Genomic DNA, 16,278 nt, shown 5'->3' on the forward strand with positions numbered 1-16,278 from the left:
ATTCCTTTCAGATGAGGCTAAATCTGCCTGTGGGAAATATATTACCTATCTTCATTTTACTTCTTATCTCCATGATCCGCCTGGTACATTTATAAAGCACCAAATTTATCTCTGGAACAGTTTATCATCATAGGGTCTTTCTTTTTATGTATAACAATTCCGCTTTTCTCATTATCTTGTATCAATTTCTGGATTGCCACAAAGCATGTAAGTTTATATTTCTTTTCAACTAAACTCATAAAAGTTAATTACAATGAGGCAATGCACTTACAAAGCTACTACTGGATCTAACAGGCTATTGTCATAGAAAGTAAATAAAGATTCATACATTTTAAAGCACATTTAGCTTCACTGATCTGGAAGCAAATTGGGCATGAGAAGATTGCACTGACAGCATTAAAACTGCTGCTGTATTTAAATTGAAATCAGTAAAACAGACGTCTATGAAACAGAAATGTAACTCTATACACTCCAGGTTTTGGGGGACTTTATGCTCCTGTGAGTTTTAAAACCTGTTGCAAAGTTTTAGCAAGAGGATTAAATAAAAACTATAATTGGACCTAAATCTTCATTTGTGCTAAATAACAACATTTTAATGTGTGCCATTCAAAGTTATTCTAATGAGTCATTCTTGAAAATAAAAGATTTATTTTGGATGGGCAATTCTCAATTTCACTGGGCAGGCAAGACACGCTCATCCAATTTAATGCCTAAAATATGAAAAACAGCTCCCTGATTGGATGCAGAACACAAGCTGTGGGTAAACTAGAAAAATATAAGGCCATATGTTCAACTAGTGTAAATAGGATTTACTCCATCCTCTAGAGTATTTTAACATTTCCCTTCACCTCTTAGGAGCAGGCAGCGCAAAGGTGGACTCTGCTGGCCTCTCCTGCCACATTTGTAGAGGCTGCATCCAAGGAAACATCCTCACTGAGATACCAGGGGGGTAGTTTACATGGCTTGTGCTTACCTAGAACTGCTTCCATGGTGGTTTGGGGTGACACCACGTCTCCAGCTGAGCTGTGGAGCTGCTAATGGTGCAAAAAACTTGCCTCCACTTACCAAGAGCACACCAAGGCTTTGTTACAGAAACCTGCTCTGCAGTCTGCTCTCACTGCCAATGAGCTTCTGGCTTTATTTCAGACCGCAGCCTTAAATATGAGAGACATGATGGGCCTGACCCAGTGATGGCTTCCTGAGTCCTGGTAGAACTGTAAGAGCAGAAATTCTGATAACTGAACAAATCTGCAAAGGGGAAGCAGCCCAGTTTATCAGCTTTTGAAGGAAAGTTTCAAAGCACAGTGGCTTCTTACAAAGTATGAAGGTGCACAGAGGCCTTGTTTTTTTCACACTGCAGTGTTAGGATTTTCTATTTAAAAACTGCTTATTTCAAGAAAGTTCAGGGTTTTGATTTTGTAATAAGTTGCTCAGAGATTTGTCCTGGCTTTCTGTTGCTTCCCACTGAAACACAGAGATCCTGGGCTCAGCATCCCAGCAGAAGGCAGAGCTAAAAGGAAAGAGGCTCTGGAAGATGTAAGATATGACTGCAGCAGCTCAGTGTCTTACTAATACTTGATGGTAAACAGGACACAGCAAGTCTGAAAGTTCTTTTCACTCCTGCATTTCTGTGGGATCAGGAAGCTCCTCTTGTGATCTTTGTGATTTCATTTTCCTATTTGAATTGTGTTGCCCAGCAGAGTATTTTTCTAAGGTGAGTTTGCTTTCTGTGTCTTTTTTTTTAACCAAAACCAATGAAATGAACAAAAAAACCCCTCAACAGTATCAGCCAACCCAGAAGAGAGACATTCACTCCTTTTCCAGCACGAGAAGCAAAACCACCCTAGAGAGAACCAGTCTCACCAAGCCAGTGCAAAGGCAAACACAAGAAGCTTTTCACCCCAAACCGCATAAAGCAAATGAATTCCCACTGGAACACACTTTAGGATCAGACCCTGCACAGGCCAGGAGCACATTTCAGAACTGAGCCAAATGTTTCACTCAGCACAACATTGGGTCACCTTCGCTGGACAAATACTGGCTCGTTTCTCTTACCTACATGTTCCATAAAGCTCTAACAGGAGACTGACTCATGCTTTGTGTGATGGTGCTGAAACCTGATGAACAGCAGTGGCATGAAAGGAGCTGCATTGCAGTGGCAGAGCTTTCCTCAGGCTCAGGGGAGAGCAGCAAAACATCTCGGACCCTTCTGGATAATAAAGGATGTGCCACAGTCACACCAAGAGCTACAGTCATGACCAGGCAGGAAGAGAGAAAAGAGGCTGGAGGAGGCAGAGAATTACTTGGCAAAAACCCTAACCTCTCTGAACTTACTGCCAATGCTCCCACTGATTTTAGCATAGTCGGGATCTCTCCCTGTGCATTTTGTAGGAAGCCATTCCCCAGGTCCCCCTGTGCTCAGACTGTTACCCACCTGCAGCCTGCTGCCACTGAGCAAAACAAAGGAGGCAGGAACACTGAGAAAATAAAACCTAAGTTATTCTGTAGCATTCCTGTTCTTAATTTTTCTACATTTAGGGGAAAAAAAAGGAAGTACTTCTCTTTTCTACTTAATGGGTCACCTTTAACCTCAGAAATATGGTCTCACGCTTCCATGCAGCATTTTCCAGGTTAGCACAACTGGTCTTGTTGAGGCCTTTCTGCAAGAGGCTCTGTCTGTGAAAAAGCCTGTCAAACCCCCAGGGCAAACAATGAGTCTCTGCAGTCCCCCCTGGCAAGCTGTGAAAATCGGGACTATGGGCACATTGTCCTGAAAGAGGCCAGGATGAGCTCTCAGCCTGGCAGCGCTGCAATGTCCAAGGCTGCTGGATGGTGCACGTGTGGCTCACACACAGGTGACCCCCCTAGTGCCAGGCTGGGGTGCTGGCGCAGACCCTTGCTCTGGGCTGCACATCCAGGGGCTTTGGGATCCCCTCGACCTCTCTGGAGGGGTGTTGTTTGATAAAATCTAACACAAACTGATTCAAAGGGTGTGCAATCAATAAATGCTTCGACAGCCATGCAACCTTCTCAATGAGCAGCCCTCGTGATGGAAGCTCCCAGAAACAGAAGCTGTTGGAAGTGTTTTGAGCCGTGTTCATCTGTGCTGGACTGAGCAGCCCGAGCTCCATGGGCAGCAGCATCATCCCTGGCAGATCACAGGCTAAAAGCTCCATTAACCCACAGTAGGCAAAGGAGCTGGTTGTCTAACTGCAAGGGGTTTAGAGGAGCAAAGAAAAAAAGCATGTTTACAAATGTGAAATGTTTATCGTTCTCTCATGTTTTCTCCTAACGCTGGCAGATTGACAAGATCCTCTTGTCAATGGCAACAAACACAGTGAGGGCAATAAAGAATACTTCTGCCTACACCAAGAAGGCAGCCACAGGCAGAGCTGGATGATATATAGGTGGCACAGAGCAAAGAAATTACAAGAGGCAGGTGGTAAAAAATTAAATAGCAACAGTTCTGCCTCTGCATCTGACAGCAAAAATTGCCCTTCAGAGTCCCATAAACTAATGCTCCACAGTGTGGATTATAGCTGAGCTCAAATGAGTCACAAGGACCTGGCACAAAACTGCCAGGCCTTACCCACAGCAGGTCAGCAAAGTGCCATTCAGACTCTCTCTGAAGGCTGGCCTTGATTTACTCTGCTGAAAATTATCTTTGCACAACAAACCCTTTGCTACGTCACCCGGAGCTCAGCAGTACAGGAAGCAAGATGAGAGATCTAAGGCAAGGGGTCCTCTGCTTTCCTCCTGGAAATAAGGAATGATTTGCTACGTGTGAATGAACCTGAGCAATGCTGAAGTAACGGGCAAGAAGTTAAGGGGAACAGCTGATATGGGAGCTGGTGGATCCTGGGAGCTGTCAGATGGACACACTGAACTTCTTCTCTGGAGGAAGGTGCCACAGAAACCCACTCCTGTTCCCCACAGGCTCCAGAGCTGCCCAGTTCATGGCACATTCCAGCAAACCACAGAGTGGATCTCACTGCTTCACAGCCCTGGAGTGGATTTTTGTTGTTTGAATGTGCTGGGCAGAATTTGAGCTTCTCAGCACTGTCACAGGGCTGGAAACTCACTGTCATTCAGCTTTAGAATAAGCATGAGAATTTTTTGAGTTTTGCAAGAATAGACTTATACTAAAAAGACATTTTCAAGACAGAAGTCCTAGCTTATGGCTTAAAATATAGTCTGATATGCCCCAGTGATTAGTGTTTTACTGGCTTAATTTTTAATTTTTGTGCAACAGATCATCATAAAGCTGGCAGAACGGGGACTTGGGATCCCACATGCTGCAAAAATACTTCACCAGCAATGAGAATAATCCCATTTCTCTTAACCAGAAAACATCAGTTTTCCACCAATGCAAGCCAAAGCTGTGTAGGATCCTAATGTTATTTCCAAATGTGATCAAACAGAGTATCATCACAAGGTGCAATATTTTCAGGGGCTCTAGAAAATCCTGCACATTAACATTTAGCTGCATCAGGGTTCTGTATTCAATGAGATACAGAGAGTATCCAAGAAGATATTTAGTATTCCCCTCCTCCTCTCTAAGCCCAATTTAAACCTTGGGTAGTAGAAGAGAAGCTGTTACATGGATTCAGGCCACACCATACAGAGCTTTCTTTCCCAACAGCAACACAGATACACCACAACTTAATCCCATTTGTCACATTAGGTAAACAGGCAGTTGTTCACGTGGAGAAAATTCAGTAGCAGGACCCTCAGTATCTGAACTAAAGTCTTCTATGTATTTAATAACCTGGGAAGAGGGTGAATAATGATGTAGCAGGTTTTTAGATTTCACAGGTTAGCTGAGGTTACAAGAAAGATGTGGGGACTTCAAAAGAGAATAAATGTTGCTGGATGAGCACATAACGTAGCAGCCTATGTTTTTTTCTGATGGAAAAAGATAAAAAACTAATACATCCTGTTGGATATAAATTTCACTGCACACATCCCGGGTACAAGGTGTCACTGGAGAGAAAAAAAAATCCCATCTCTGAGTTTATGATGTAGATAGTACAAGCAGGGTGAGAGTTTCCATTCAGTTATACCCTAGCAGAAGAATAACATGTAGTGGTTACTTAGTACAAACAGAAACATCATGCATTTAAAACTAACATACGTAAACAAAAATTTCTGAAGGTAACGCAACCACCATCTGGAACTTGGTGCAGTCAAGATGCATCCAAGCCCACTCCTTGACATGAGCTTTAAAATTCCTGACCATTTCTAGATACCTGAATGTCATATCAAAGGCTAAACTGCCCTGCTTCCCCCCTCTGCAGAGAAATCAACATCTGAGTCTGCTCAAGTGCTCAGCACATCTCTGTCACCACATGATAATGAAGGTAATTATCAATAATAACAATAATGTGGATGTAAAGCTTCTCTGGCAGCTGGGGCTGTATCCAACACCAGCCTCCCTGGAAGCTGCAACGGCTCCCAGCATTACAGCACTGCCTGGAACCCAAGGGAAGGGAGAAGCCTCCACTTGGAGTCACAGATGGGTCTGTTGGTCGCTTGTTGGCTACACTCTGGCAACTTGTTGGCAGCTGTGAACCTGTTGCATTACATTTTGCTCTTCTGTAATGTCCACTCAGAGCAGCTGACAACATTCTCTTGTGTTCCTTCACTGGTCCTGGCAGACAAAGAGCAGCCCTCTCTTTCTTGCCCATAAACACCAGACATGATGTAAACCCACCACTGCTTGTCCCCAAAGTGCTCAGGGTTGAGCAGACAAACTCCATCTGTTGTCAGAAGCTCCATTATGTGTAAGATACCTGATGCCCTATCACACCAGTATTTTTAGTTAATCAGAAGTTTCTCCACCGAGATTAAACTCTATGTACGTTTCTCATTTACTCTACCCAGTACATGCTTATTAATTAGCATACTAATTTGCCTAGTTCTTTAGGAACTATGTGCCAGAAAAAATACTGTTCTAAGTTGTCAAATGCAACTCATCGATTAGTGTAAGATACTTAAGAAAGACTAATTGATAAATATATCAGAGCCCTGATTAATTGGTGAAAAATACAGCATGCTGCATTCTGCCATCCCTCCATTTGTAATAAGATTCTTGAACTAACTTACAACTTGACTCTTCCTTCTTTTAATTAAGAAAACCACAAGTACTTGTGGAGGGTGGCGGTTCAATTTTCTCGTTATGCTTGAAGTGAAATCTACTTCATTTACCTTATTAGCTGAAAAGTAAGAAAATGAGCCTACTCTGTAAACTAGAATTTATCATTGAGGCTGAGAGACCTGATGTGGAACCTTAAGAGTAACTTCATCAGTCTTCTTTTCATTATGTGTATTTTTAAGGTTCCTTTCTGATTACATAAATTAGAAGTGACTTCTACAAATCTAGAAGAGATGTGCTGCATACCTTTCTCAGTACAGCACATGGCAGCTTTTGAAACAGCCCAGTGCCAAATTATGTAGAATGCACAGGGTAAAATATACAGAGTAAAAATGACTGAACATTCACAATTATATTTCCAAGAAGTAATACTCTCCCTTCTCAGTTCATGGCCACGAACCCCAGGTACTCTCACAAGAATTCTGCTGATGTGTGAATATTTTCCCCCTTAATCACTGACAGTGGTTTGTCTACTACCAAGTAAAACAGAACACAAAACCTACAATTGTATATGTGTGAATTTCCTGATCTCCAGCCCTTAGAAAACAAGATAAAGTCCACAGTCCCCCTGGCTACTGTGGCCTCCAGAGTGTTTGCAGGCTGCTCTAAGGAGAACCACTTTTTAAAAAAACTATGGCTTTAAGGAAACCAAGCCAAGGAATCCCACGTTATACAAGAGGTCAGATATTGTCCTCAAAACCAGCGTGTGCAGCAGTGCAGAGATGTTACTTGGTGCCACCAGATCAAACAGACTCAGGAATAAGTGATGGCTCTCCAAAGGCTGTCAGTTGTAATAACAGCACCTTGTGACTCTGCCAAAAGCCTTTCCAGCTGCTGACCCATGTTGCCAAAAGAACTGGTCCACCAAGCTGAGTATGATATATAAGATACCTGCCTCCCACCCCTGCCAAAGCTAAAAACAGCCATAGGACTCTGAAAAGCTGGATATCTCCATGTGAAGCTGAGGAAGACACGGCTGTGTTTGGTCCAAGCCATATGCAGTGATGAGCAACAGGTTTAACCTGCTTTTCTTTTGGGCTCTTGCTCGCATGTTTTGTTTACATGCACCATCACATGTTGAGGTTGTTGGTGTGGCCTGTTAGTCTTGTATCCTTAATGATTTTTCTGGATGCTCAGAAAAGGGTATCCACGTGTAATGGTGGATTTCAAGAGGAGCAATACCCTTGACACAACTTCAGTCTTTTTCCTTTGGTCCTTTCTCAGACATATCCAGTCAGGACATAAACTTGTGGGTATCAAACCAAGTGGGTTTTTTTCAGGATGAATAAGGAAATAATCACTTGGAAGAGAGTACAGACTTTGTCTACTCCTTCTGGCAGCCTTCTTCCCTTACTGCTGGAGTGGCACAGTCCTGGCTGCTCACATCCACAGTTTGTAGCTTAAATAATATATATGAAAGTGATTGCACAGGGGTCCTACTCAAATCAAACCACGAGCTCCTCAGAGGCTCAGTTTTCCCCTAATGGAGCTTCTCCTCCTCCCCTGACAAAGCCTGAAGCAACATTCCTGCTTTGGTCCAGCCCAAGGGAACAGGGCCAGCACCCAGCACTGCTCCAGCAGCCTCCTCAATTCTCAAAGTATTTCCACAAATTTTCCGTGTCTGTTCTGAAATTACAACTTTTGCCAAAAAATCTATTTATTATTGTTTGTCTGTGGAGAAGTGTTTGGGCTATCAACAGCTAATACTGGTGCTCTGGCAGAAAAGAGGAATAATTACAATTCCTCTTCAAATAAATGATATTTCCTTCCTGCTAAAGATGCAGGATGCTTTACACCTTTAAATGACCTCAAGTAATCATTTTCTAGGGCAGAACAGAAAATCCATTTCTATTAGTTTCCAAAGACCTTGAAAGTATGTATGTAAGAAGACCACTTCCATAAATTCACCTTTTTAGAGTCACTGGGTAACACAGAATTTATGCAAGTGCAGGTCAGTCACATAATTCAGTATTTATATGTTGCCTTTCAAGCTCCAGGGAACTGGAGTAAAATGCTAAAAATAAAATACACATGTTGTAATACACACAAGATTTAGAGATGGAACTATTCTGACAGTTCAAAATAAAAGGCTTTGTGGATAAGATCTCTATGGCTAGATCTGCACCTAAATCATGTATTGATTTAACTCACTGTAGACAAGTTATATAAGTTTTGGAATGATATATGCTTGATCAATGTGTTTTAGAAATTAATCTCTGTCAGACTTCATCATTTAGGCAAGTAAAGAAGTCAGATAAATATCACTACATTTTACTTTATAGGACAGTAAGCCAATTTCTAATCAAATTTGTAAGTAAACAACATTATTTGTTTCCAAGAAATATCAATATTAAAATACTTTTTAAAGAAAACTTGAAAACAGACTTTAAAAAATGAATAATGGTTATCTATTAAACACACACAGATTATATCAATATGTGAGTATACAAACATGATGATCAGAGATACAGAGGAGAACGAAATAGCCCTTTGTAACATCCAGGGAAGGAGAGACCCAGCACCACACACAAAAAAAAAATGGATTTGGAGTCTCAGCCAGATGAAAGTTTCTTGTGTTTGATATTTTAATTCCTCACTGGAGTGCAGGAGCAATGCCCCACTTGCTGCAAACGCACCAACCCTAATAAGGTGGGGAGAAATAAATGCTTAGACCTAGACAAGCAGGCCTCTCAGGATTTTAAAACAGAGAACATATTCTCAGGGTAGAGATAGGGAAAAGGAGGCATGGAAAGGCAAAATAACCCCCTGGAAGGCACAAGGCAAGCTGAGGTACAAAGGCCAAGAGTAAAGGCTTTTATTTGAATGCCAAATCTGCTAGTGCTAACCTCCTTTCTTAACCACATTGTTGCTCAAATCCCACTGATCATAGTGGGAGCTCAAGGGCTGTTTCTGACCTGGCTTAGTGCTGGGTCAGTCATGAACAAGTTCCTCAGCTTTTCTTTAAGCTCTTGTGTCCCAGCATGATTTTGGGGCAGTCCAACCAAAAGGTAAAAAGCTGACTCGCTGTCACAGATTCTCTGGGTGGCCTCAGCAATAAAAAAACCCCACAGTGTAACACCAATTCATGGGTCACTCCTGGCAGCATGAAAACAAGCTCTGCTCCCAGCAGAGAATGAACCTCAGCACAGACCCATGACCAAGTACACACTGATACACCCCAAGCCACAAGCACAGGAAAAAAAATCACAACAGGCAAAACACAAAAGGGCACAACAGGTTGCTGCAGCCTCGGGGGACTCCCTGCAAATCCAAACAGGCAAACAAGGAGGGAAGGCACTTACCGTACAGGACTGCAATGAGCGACACGGGCATGACCAGGATACCCACCAGCATGTCTGCCACTGCCAAGGACATCAGGAAGAAGTTTGTGGCATTCTGCAACTTCTTCTCCAAGGACACAGCCATAATTACCAATATGTTCCCCCCAATGGTCAGCAGGATGACAACCAAGATCAGGAGGGCTGGCCAATTCTTCTCCCTCACGGACATCCGAGAGACTTCGCCCTTCTCGGAGGCGTTGAGAGGATCAGATGTGGGCAAACTCTGATTCAGAGTCAAATTGCTGCTTAAGGACCAAGCCATCAGACCACCATGCAAACTAAAATCCAGTGTGACAGACACTGTTGTTAAGCTGAGCAATATTCCAGTGCTACTTAAAGTGCTCATTGTCTGGGACTGGTTTTTGTGTCTCTTAACCGTGCTTCAGAGACGAGCCCTTTTCCAAATTGCAGGTCCGAGGCAGATGCCGAACATCACAAAACCTGAGCCAGAAAATCATTTGATCTCCCATAGTGAAATAAAGCTTACACAAGTTAGCATGGAGCTCTTCTAGTATCCTTGGATGTGGTAGATGACAACCATTGAGCAGCAACCTCGAGGGAAAGCAGACTTTGCAATCTCCAGCTTGTTTCCAAGTTCACCATTCTGAAAAGTCAATAAAAAGGACATTCTCCACTGAAATCACAGCATACACAACACCTTCTTTATCCCCCATGCAACTGACATTCTTATTCTTCCCCTTCCTGCTGACTAGGATGTTCTCCAGACTGCAAGTAATTTATCTGAAGGGTACAGACTACGTCTACAGTTAGGGGGGGGCAGAGAGGGAGAGAATCACATCAGTGTGCTCTGGCTGGTTAAAAGCTGATTATCACTAATTAAATGTTTTGTGAAACCTGCAAAAGCAAGTCTGAAGAGCAAAATATGTTTCAATTGATAGCCACTTCACAGATACTCTGCTGCTGTGTAAAATAGTGATTGCATGAAATTCCAACCAATCCAGATAGCATGGCCAAGCAGAGTATTCCATTACCTAAAATGGGAGGGTTTGTATATATTTTGCATATTCTGAGGTAAAATGAAGGTGTTGTAAAAACCCTCAGATGTTAATGATTAACTCTCCTACAATAATAAATGCTATAGTTTGGTTTCTATCGGGTTGTGAATGGTGGACAGGAAGCAACATGTATTAGGCAACATTATATGGTGCTTCGCTGTAAACCTCCTGAAACAAACAGACAACAAAGCGTTAAGAGAAAAGAAAGGACAGACTTTCATAAAAGTTGAGCAGTAATTTCAGTAAGCCTAGTCCCACCAGCCTGCTGCCCAAGACTGCTGCCCAGCACGTGCAGTGCCAACACCCTCAGCACACACAGCCTGGAGGACAGACTTCCTCAGAGGATCTCACATGATTTGTGCTTCTTCACAAAGTAGCTGACAGTGAGGGTAAGTCTGATTACAACCCCTGACTGCCCACAGAACACAGACCAGAGAACATCCTGCCTCTGAAGCCCCTTAGCCTCCTGCATGGAGCCAATTGGGCAAGTTAAAGGTACCCTTGACTTCAGGCACGTGCCTAAACCCACTGAAGCTAAGGGCATGTTTTCCTAATGCTGGCTAAATCACATCCTCAGAAACTCAATCTTTTTGACTGCACAACTGATAAAAAACAGCAGCTTTGCTTTGCATTTCCACTGCATTGGAGTCAAGACCCTAAAAACCATGTGCACCACAGGGCTAAAATCACAGAAGAAAAGCACAGTGTAGTAGAACAATGTGTGGAAGCCAACTAGTAAGTAGAATAAAACCAATAGCATGCAACTTATTTTGAGCATATCCTCAATTTTATGTTTAATCCACAGGAAAAGAGTTTCTATCAATGTTAAATAAATTACTAAATAAAAGCCTGATTTTAGCTGTTGAAGGCAATGTGGCACACATGTGACACAGCAATTTACTATCCAGGATCAAAAGCTGAAAGTAATTCATGGGATTACATTATGTTTTATGTAATGTAAGAAGTGCTCAGAGTCCTATAATAAAATGTTTAACATTCATGAAGGTTTTGGAAACTTGCTAATGGGCTTTGTGCACAAAAACATTTCTTAAATGAGCAGTGCATACAATGAACCCAGATTTGCTTCTGCATTATGGTTAATTAGTCCCAGAGGGTCTCTAAACCTCATATTTAGGAAGAAGTTTTGCACTATGGGCACAAAAAGTAATTTTGCAGCTGCACATTGCAGATGAATTAGCAAGTGGTCAGTGGACCATTTATTTTTTCCAACTTAGCTGGTCTCAGTAAAAAAAAAAAAAAAATGTCTCTAGAAAGTTTCTAAATACTTCAGAGTATTTTTCCCAGAAGACAGCTTTTACTTTAAAGTTGTGATGACAATTTTTCCAAATCACCTTTCCACAGTGAAGGAGACATCAGGCAGCTTTCTGGCACTTGAGCTTTGCTGTGCAGGACACCTCCATCAGAGCCAGAGGGAATTTCTGGGTCTCCAGAAACTCTCTTTGGCCCCGTGACACTCGAGCACTCTTTGTCAGGACAAGCAGAAATTTCATGCCCAAACATGAGGGCATAGTCAGACAGCAGGATGCCCCAGTCTAGCTTCTTCCCAGGTCTGAGCTCCTGGAGGTTTTAGAGAAGGTGGTGCTACCTCAGCTCTTACCAGAAATGTGGATGAGCTTGATGCTCCTGGCACAGGCCAGCTGGGGCTGCCAAAGGAACAAAGGCAAGGCATGCCTTAACTCTAAATCATAAAAACAAACAAATAAACAACCCCCACACAAAATCACACCACAAAAAAACCCCCAAAACAAACAAAAAAAGATAAGGTTTCTGAATTAAAAGTGCCTATTTTTAAAAGTGTCTATTTTTACAGCTGCTCAGGACTGAATTCTGAAATGGTCATTCTCTCTTGCATTTTGCATATTCATTTTGAAAAATCATATGTGGGAATTTGACTACAGCAATGCTCAAGACTGGGCTCCACTCTCAGAATTAACTGTCCTACTGCTTTGCTAATACTTTTGTTATTATTTTACACAGATCCTGGCTTGAAGTCATCAGTTTTCTTTTTCACTGCATCTCCCAGTCTCCACAAGGGAAAACTTTATGACTTATTCCTTCAGCTACAGTCTTCTAAGCACATCACTGTACCAGAAAAATAATTCACATTTTATTCATGAATTCTGCATTTATTTGAGAACTATCTCCATAATTTTAAATTAAAACATGTGCCCATCACAGATTTTTTTCCAATAGCTAACTTCAAAGCACACATACTGAATTTTGTGGTCAGTCATCAATTCCAGTTCAATCTACTACTGACAGTCCTTAAAATTATAATTTAAACATTCAGCAAAACCAAGTTCTTTTCTATGCCACTCTTGCTTTTTGATAGAGCAGCGTAATGAATTCTTTCAGCACATTTTTCTCCTTCAGTCTTTAAGTCCAGTTTGAAATAAGCTAAAGGTAGAAAAACATTTTTGTTTATCAATAAACACATGAATTATTTAAAGCAGAGTTTGGTATGCTGAAGTTTTCAGATATTCCAGGGGGTTAAGGCAAAGGGAAACAAAAGCTACAATGGTTCATCAGTCTGTACTGGTGGGACCCTGAGGGAAGGGGCCACATGCCTTTGTGAGTGTTTACCACCATTACACTTGCTAAACAGAAAAAACCCAAACCTTTCTTGGAATAAACACAATTATTTTTTCCTCTGAATTAAATGCATTAGTCTTTAGTTGTTTTACCCTTCGAAGCTCAGGACATTTTTTTCCTGGAGAAAATCAGCTGCCTGCTGAGAACTCAAGAGGTTCCCCAGCCCCCAGCCAGGATCCTGCCTCTCCTGGACAGGCTGCAGAGCTCCTGGAAATCATTTAATAAATCTCTGGGACTCACAGCCTGCATGTTAACAATGTGCATTTGAAACTGGGTAAGAAAGCAAAGATTTTCAGTTTAGCCCAAAAAAAAAGATCCTGAGTCTCAGGTAGACTGAGAATGATACATTAATTCATGGTAATTCTTGCTGTAAAAAAAAAAAAAAAAAAACCCAACAACTCCCAAAGTACTTAATGATCAAAAGCAATGACTTTCAGCAATTCCTCCTCCACAAAAAAAACAAGCAACATCCAATGGCATCAAAGGTACAAAGGCCATATGCAAGAGCTATTTTTTTCCCTCCCAAACTATTGGCAATATCCAGTTCTCCAAGTCGCACTCACACCTCATCAATAAGCAGACGAAAGCCAACAAGTTGCTAGAGATCAAACACTTTTAAAGGAAAAGTTTTTCCTTCAGCCTTGGCTTTGATGGTAGACCTCCATCAGGGAAAAGATAAATCTGAAGTTGACTAAACTGAACTGCAAGAACTGCAATTTTTGTCAGGAAAACAGTTGCAGACAGTTCGCAACTATCCGAGTCAGACAGTCAGCTGACATAAATTTTTATAGCTCCATGAAGGCCTTCTCAAAATGGCAAATAATTTTAAATTATATAATAGGATACAGGGTTTAGGCTCAAGAAGGCAGATTTAAGGCTTCATTCTTCACTCAAAACTCTACTTTTCTTGCTATTTGCATCTTTACTAATTTATTTGTGGAATCCATTGCCAAATTCATTTCCATTTTTCTTTGGAACAGAAGGTTGCTTTAAAATACATCTTTTCATGGCAAACTTGCAAGGAGCCTTTTCATTTTAGTGATTGAATAAAATCATATTTTTCTATTTACAGAATTCTGTATTTTAGGCAGGTTTTTTTTAGCAGTACTAAGAAACATCCCTATTTCTGTGCAGTTCTATTTTTAAACAGTGTGTGAGAATGGAGTAAGTCCAACAGAGATGACCAAGGTGATTTGGACTGAAACACATTAAATACTGAGTTTGATTCAGCCCAGAGAAAAACAGTTGAACAGGGATGTGTTTGCTGCCTGCAGCTCCCAGCCAGTGCTTACAGAGGAGACAGGGAGACTCTTCCAGAAGCTGCACATCAAAACAAGAAGCAATTGTCACAGTGACAGATCTAAGGAAATCATGTATAAAACAGGAAAAAAACAGATAAAAGGAGTTACAGTAGGAAGGGTCAGACAAGGGAAGTGGGTCACGGAGAGACTGCAGGATCTCCATCCTTGGGGATGCTCAAAACACAGCTGGGGATTGCTCCCAAACATCCCATCTAACTTTGAAGTTAGTTCTGCCTCGAGCACGGGGTTGGACTAGAGACCTTCAAGAGGTCCCTTCCAGCTGAAATCATTCTATAACTGGATCAGAAATGTGCTAATGAGCAAAGCTGTCCAGCCTGGGGGTGCTTTCGAGCTCCTATCCCTGGATATACCCCCCGTGTTTGTCCCTATTGCTCAAGCTCAGGATAAGACCAGTACATCCTCTCCCCTTTGGTTTCTCCAAGGTCAGAAATAAAATCTGCATGCCCAGACGGGAAAACACATCTGTGAGAACCCCAGCCTGCCTGATGTGGGAGCAGGGCCTTACAGCTGCACCAACACACACTCCTGTCACACCAGAGAGATGCACACACCGCTGACAAGTCCTCACCTTTGACCACCTCCTGAGGCCACCTGTGTCTAAGGAACCTACACTTCAAGAATATTCTGAGAAGTGGCAATTTTGGAAAGCCCCAATTCTTTTTAGTCCCTTGGTAGCATCAGGAAATCTTCCTGTTTTTTGAAAGCAGTGTTTACACTGTAAAAACAGAGGCACACCTTCCCAGCCACTGCAGTGGGAAAAGAAAAATCAAAACTTAATGGTTATTCTGCAGATGCCGGCTTCTAAGTTTACTGCAGCCCAGAGAAGTGGTTATGTCCAATCTAAATATTTTCCTGAGCTGCCCCTCGAACCTGGGAACATGTATTAGCACTTTGTTTAGGGACTTTCCTTACAAGGAAGAATTTGATACTTGCTTTTCAGTTTTGCAAGAACTTCTGGAAGTTTGCCCAACAGGTATTGGGGATAAATCAGTGTAAAAAACACTTAATAAAACCTTAGGGAAACCTCCTCAAACACAGTTTTCCACCTATTTTTTATTTCCTACACAGAAAATAACTATTTAATTACTTGCAAACTAAAAAAGAATATTTCAATTTTTTTTCACAGCAAGAAGAAAATGGATTTTTGCAGACACAAGCTCAAGTATTGATATTTTGTAGGGTCATAATCATGAATCACTACCATTCTGTCCAAAAACCAAATAGCATCAATTTCCCTCTCTGTATCTTCCCTCATCCTGAGTCAGAAAGGCATTAATTTCTTTTCCAGACATTTCAAGGCAATACAAGCACACAGAGAGATCTTAATCTACCTTCTGGCAGTAAGACTAGCATCCTTTTTATTTTCCCTTAGTGGAAGAGCACCTGAGAACCTCACAAGAAGATGTAGATACTCTGCCACTCCCTCCAATGATAAACTTGCTCTCTTGACTCAGATATGAAGAAATCCACAACAGAATAAATCTGAATCTCATCACATACTGTCCTAACTTCTGGGAATGATTACACCCTAGGTGTTCATATCTTTTCTGGGTAGATATAATTCCAAACTGCCTCTCTGATTTTTTTGTTTAGTTGGGTTTTGTTTTTTTTTTTTAATTAATACACATGTACCCAGTGGCTGAAATTCACCTGCTCAAAAAGACCAGCTGAGCATCCTTCGGTCTCCTTGGCAGGTGTATTTTTGTATTATTATTTGTGTTATTATTATTGTGTTTGCAATATTTACCTGTCACTGCACGTAGAGTTAATAGTGAATTAAAATTTGGATTTTGCTTCATCCTTATTAATAAATAACCAAAAGCATTCAACAA

General features: G+C 41.5%; 1 protein-coding gene across 6 annotated transcripts in view; it reads right to left on the minus strand.

Moving 5' to 3' along the window:
* The window catches only part of HTR2C (5-hydroxytryptamine receptor 2C), a 212,856-nt gene that overhangs the window by 27,515 nt on the left and 169,063 nt on the right, over positions 1–16,278 (minus strand). For 3 of the 6 annotated variants that reach the window (XM_027667676.1, XM_027667675.1, XM_027667677.1), the window contains one exon: positions 9,457–10,099. In XM_027667676.1, coding sequence (XP_027523477.1) covers positions 9,457–9,841 — 385 coding nt within the window. In that variant the 5' untranslated portion in view covers positions 9,842–10,099. Of the gene's footprint in view, positions 1–9,456; positions 10,100–12,129; positions 12,176–15,014; positions 15,136–16,278 lie in introns of those variants that run through there. The other 3 variants (XM_027667680.1, XM_027667678.1, XM_027667679.1) reach the window with 3 other exon arrangements.

Source organism: Corapipo altera, unplaced genomic scaffold, assembly GCF_003945725.1.
Source record: "Corapipo altera isolate COAL_440 unplaced genomic scaffold, ASM394572v1 107, whole genome shotgun sequence".
NCBI classification, from domain to species: Eukaryota; Metazoa; Chordata; class Aves; order Passeriformes; family Pipridae; genus Corapipo; species Corapipo altera.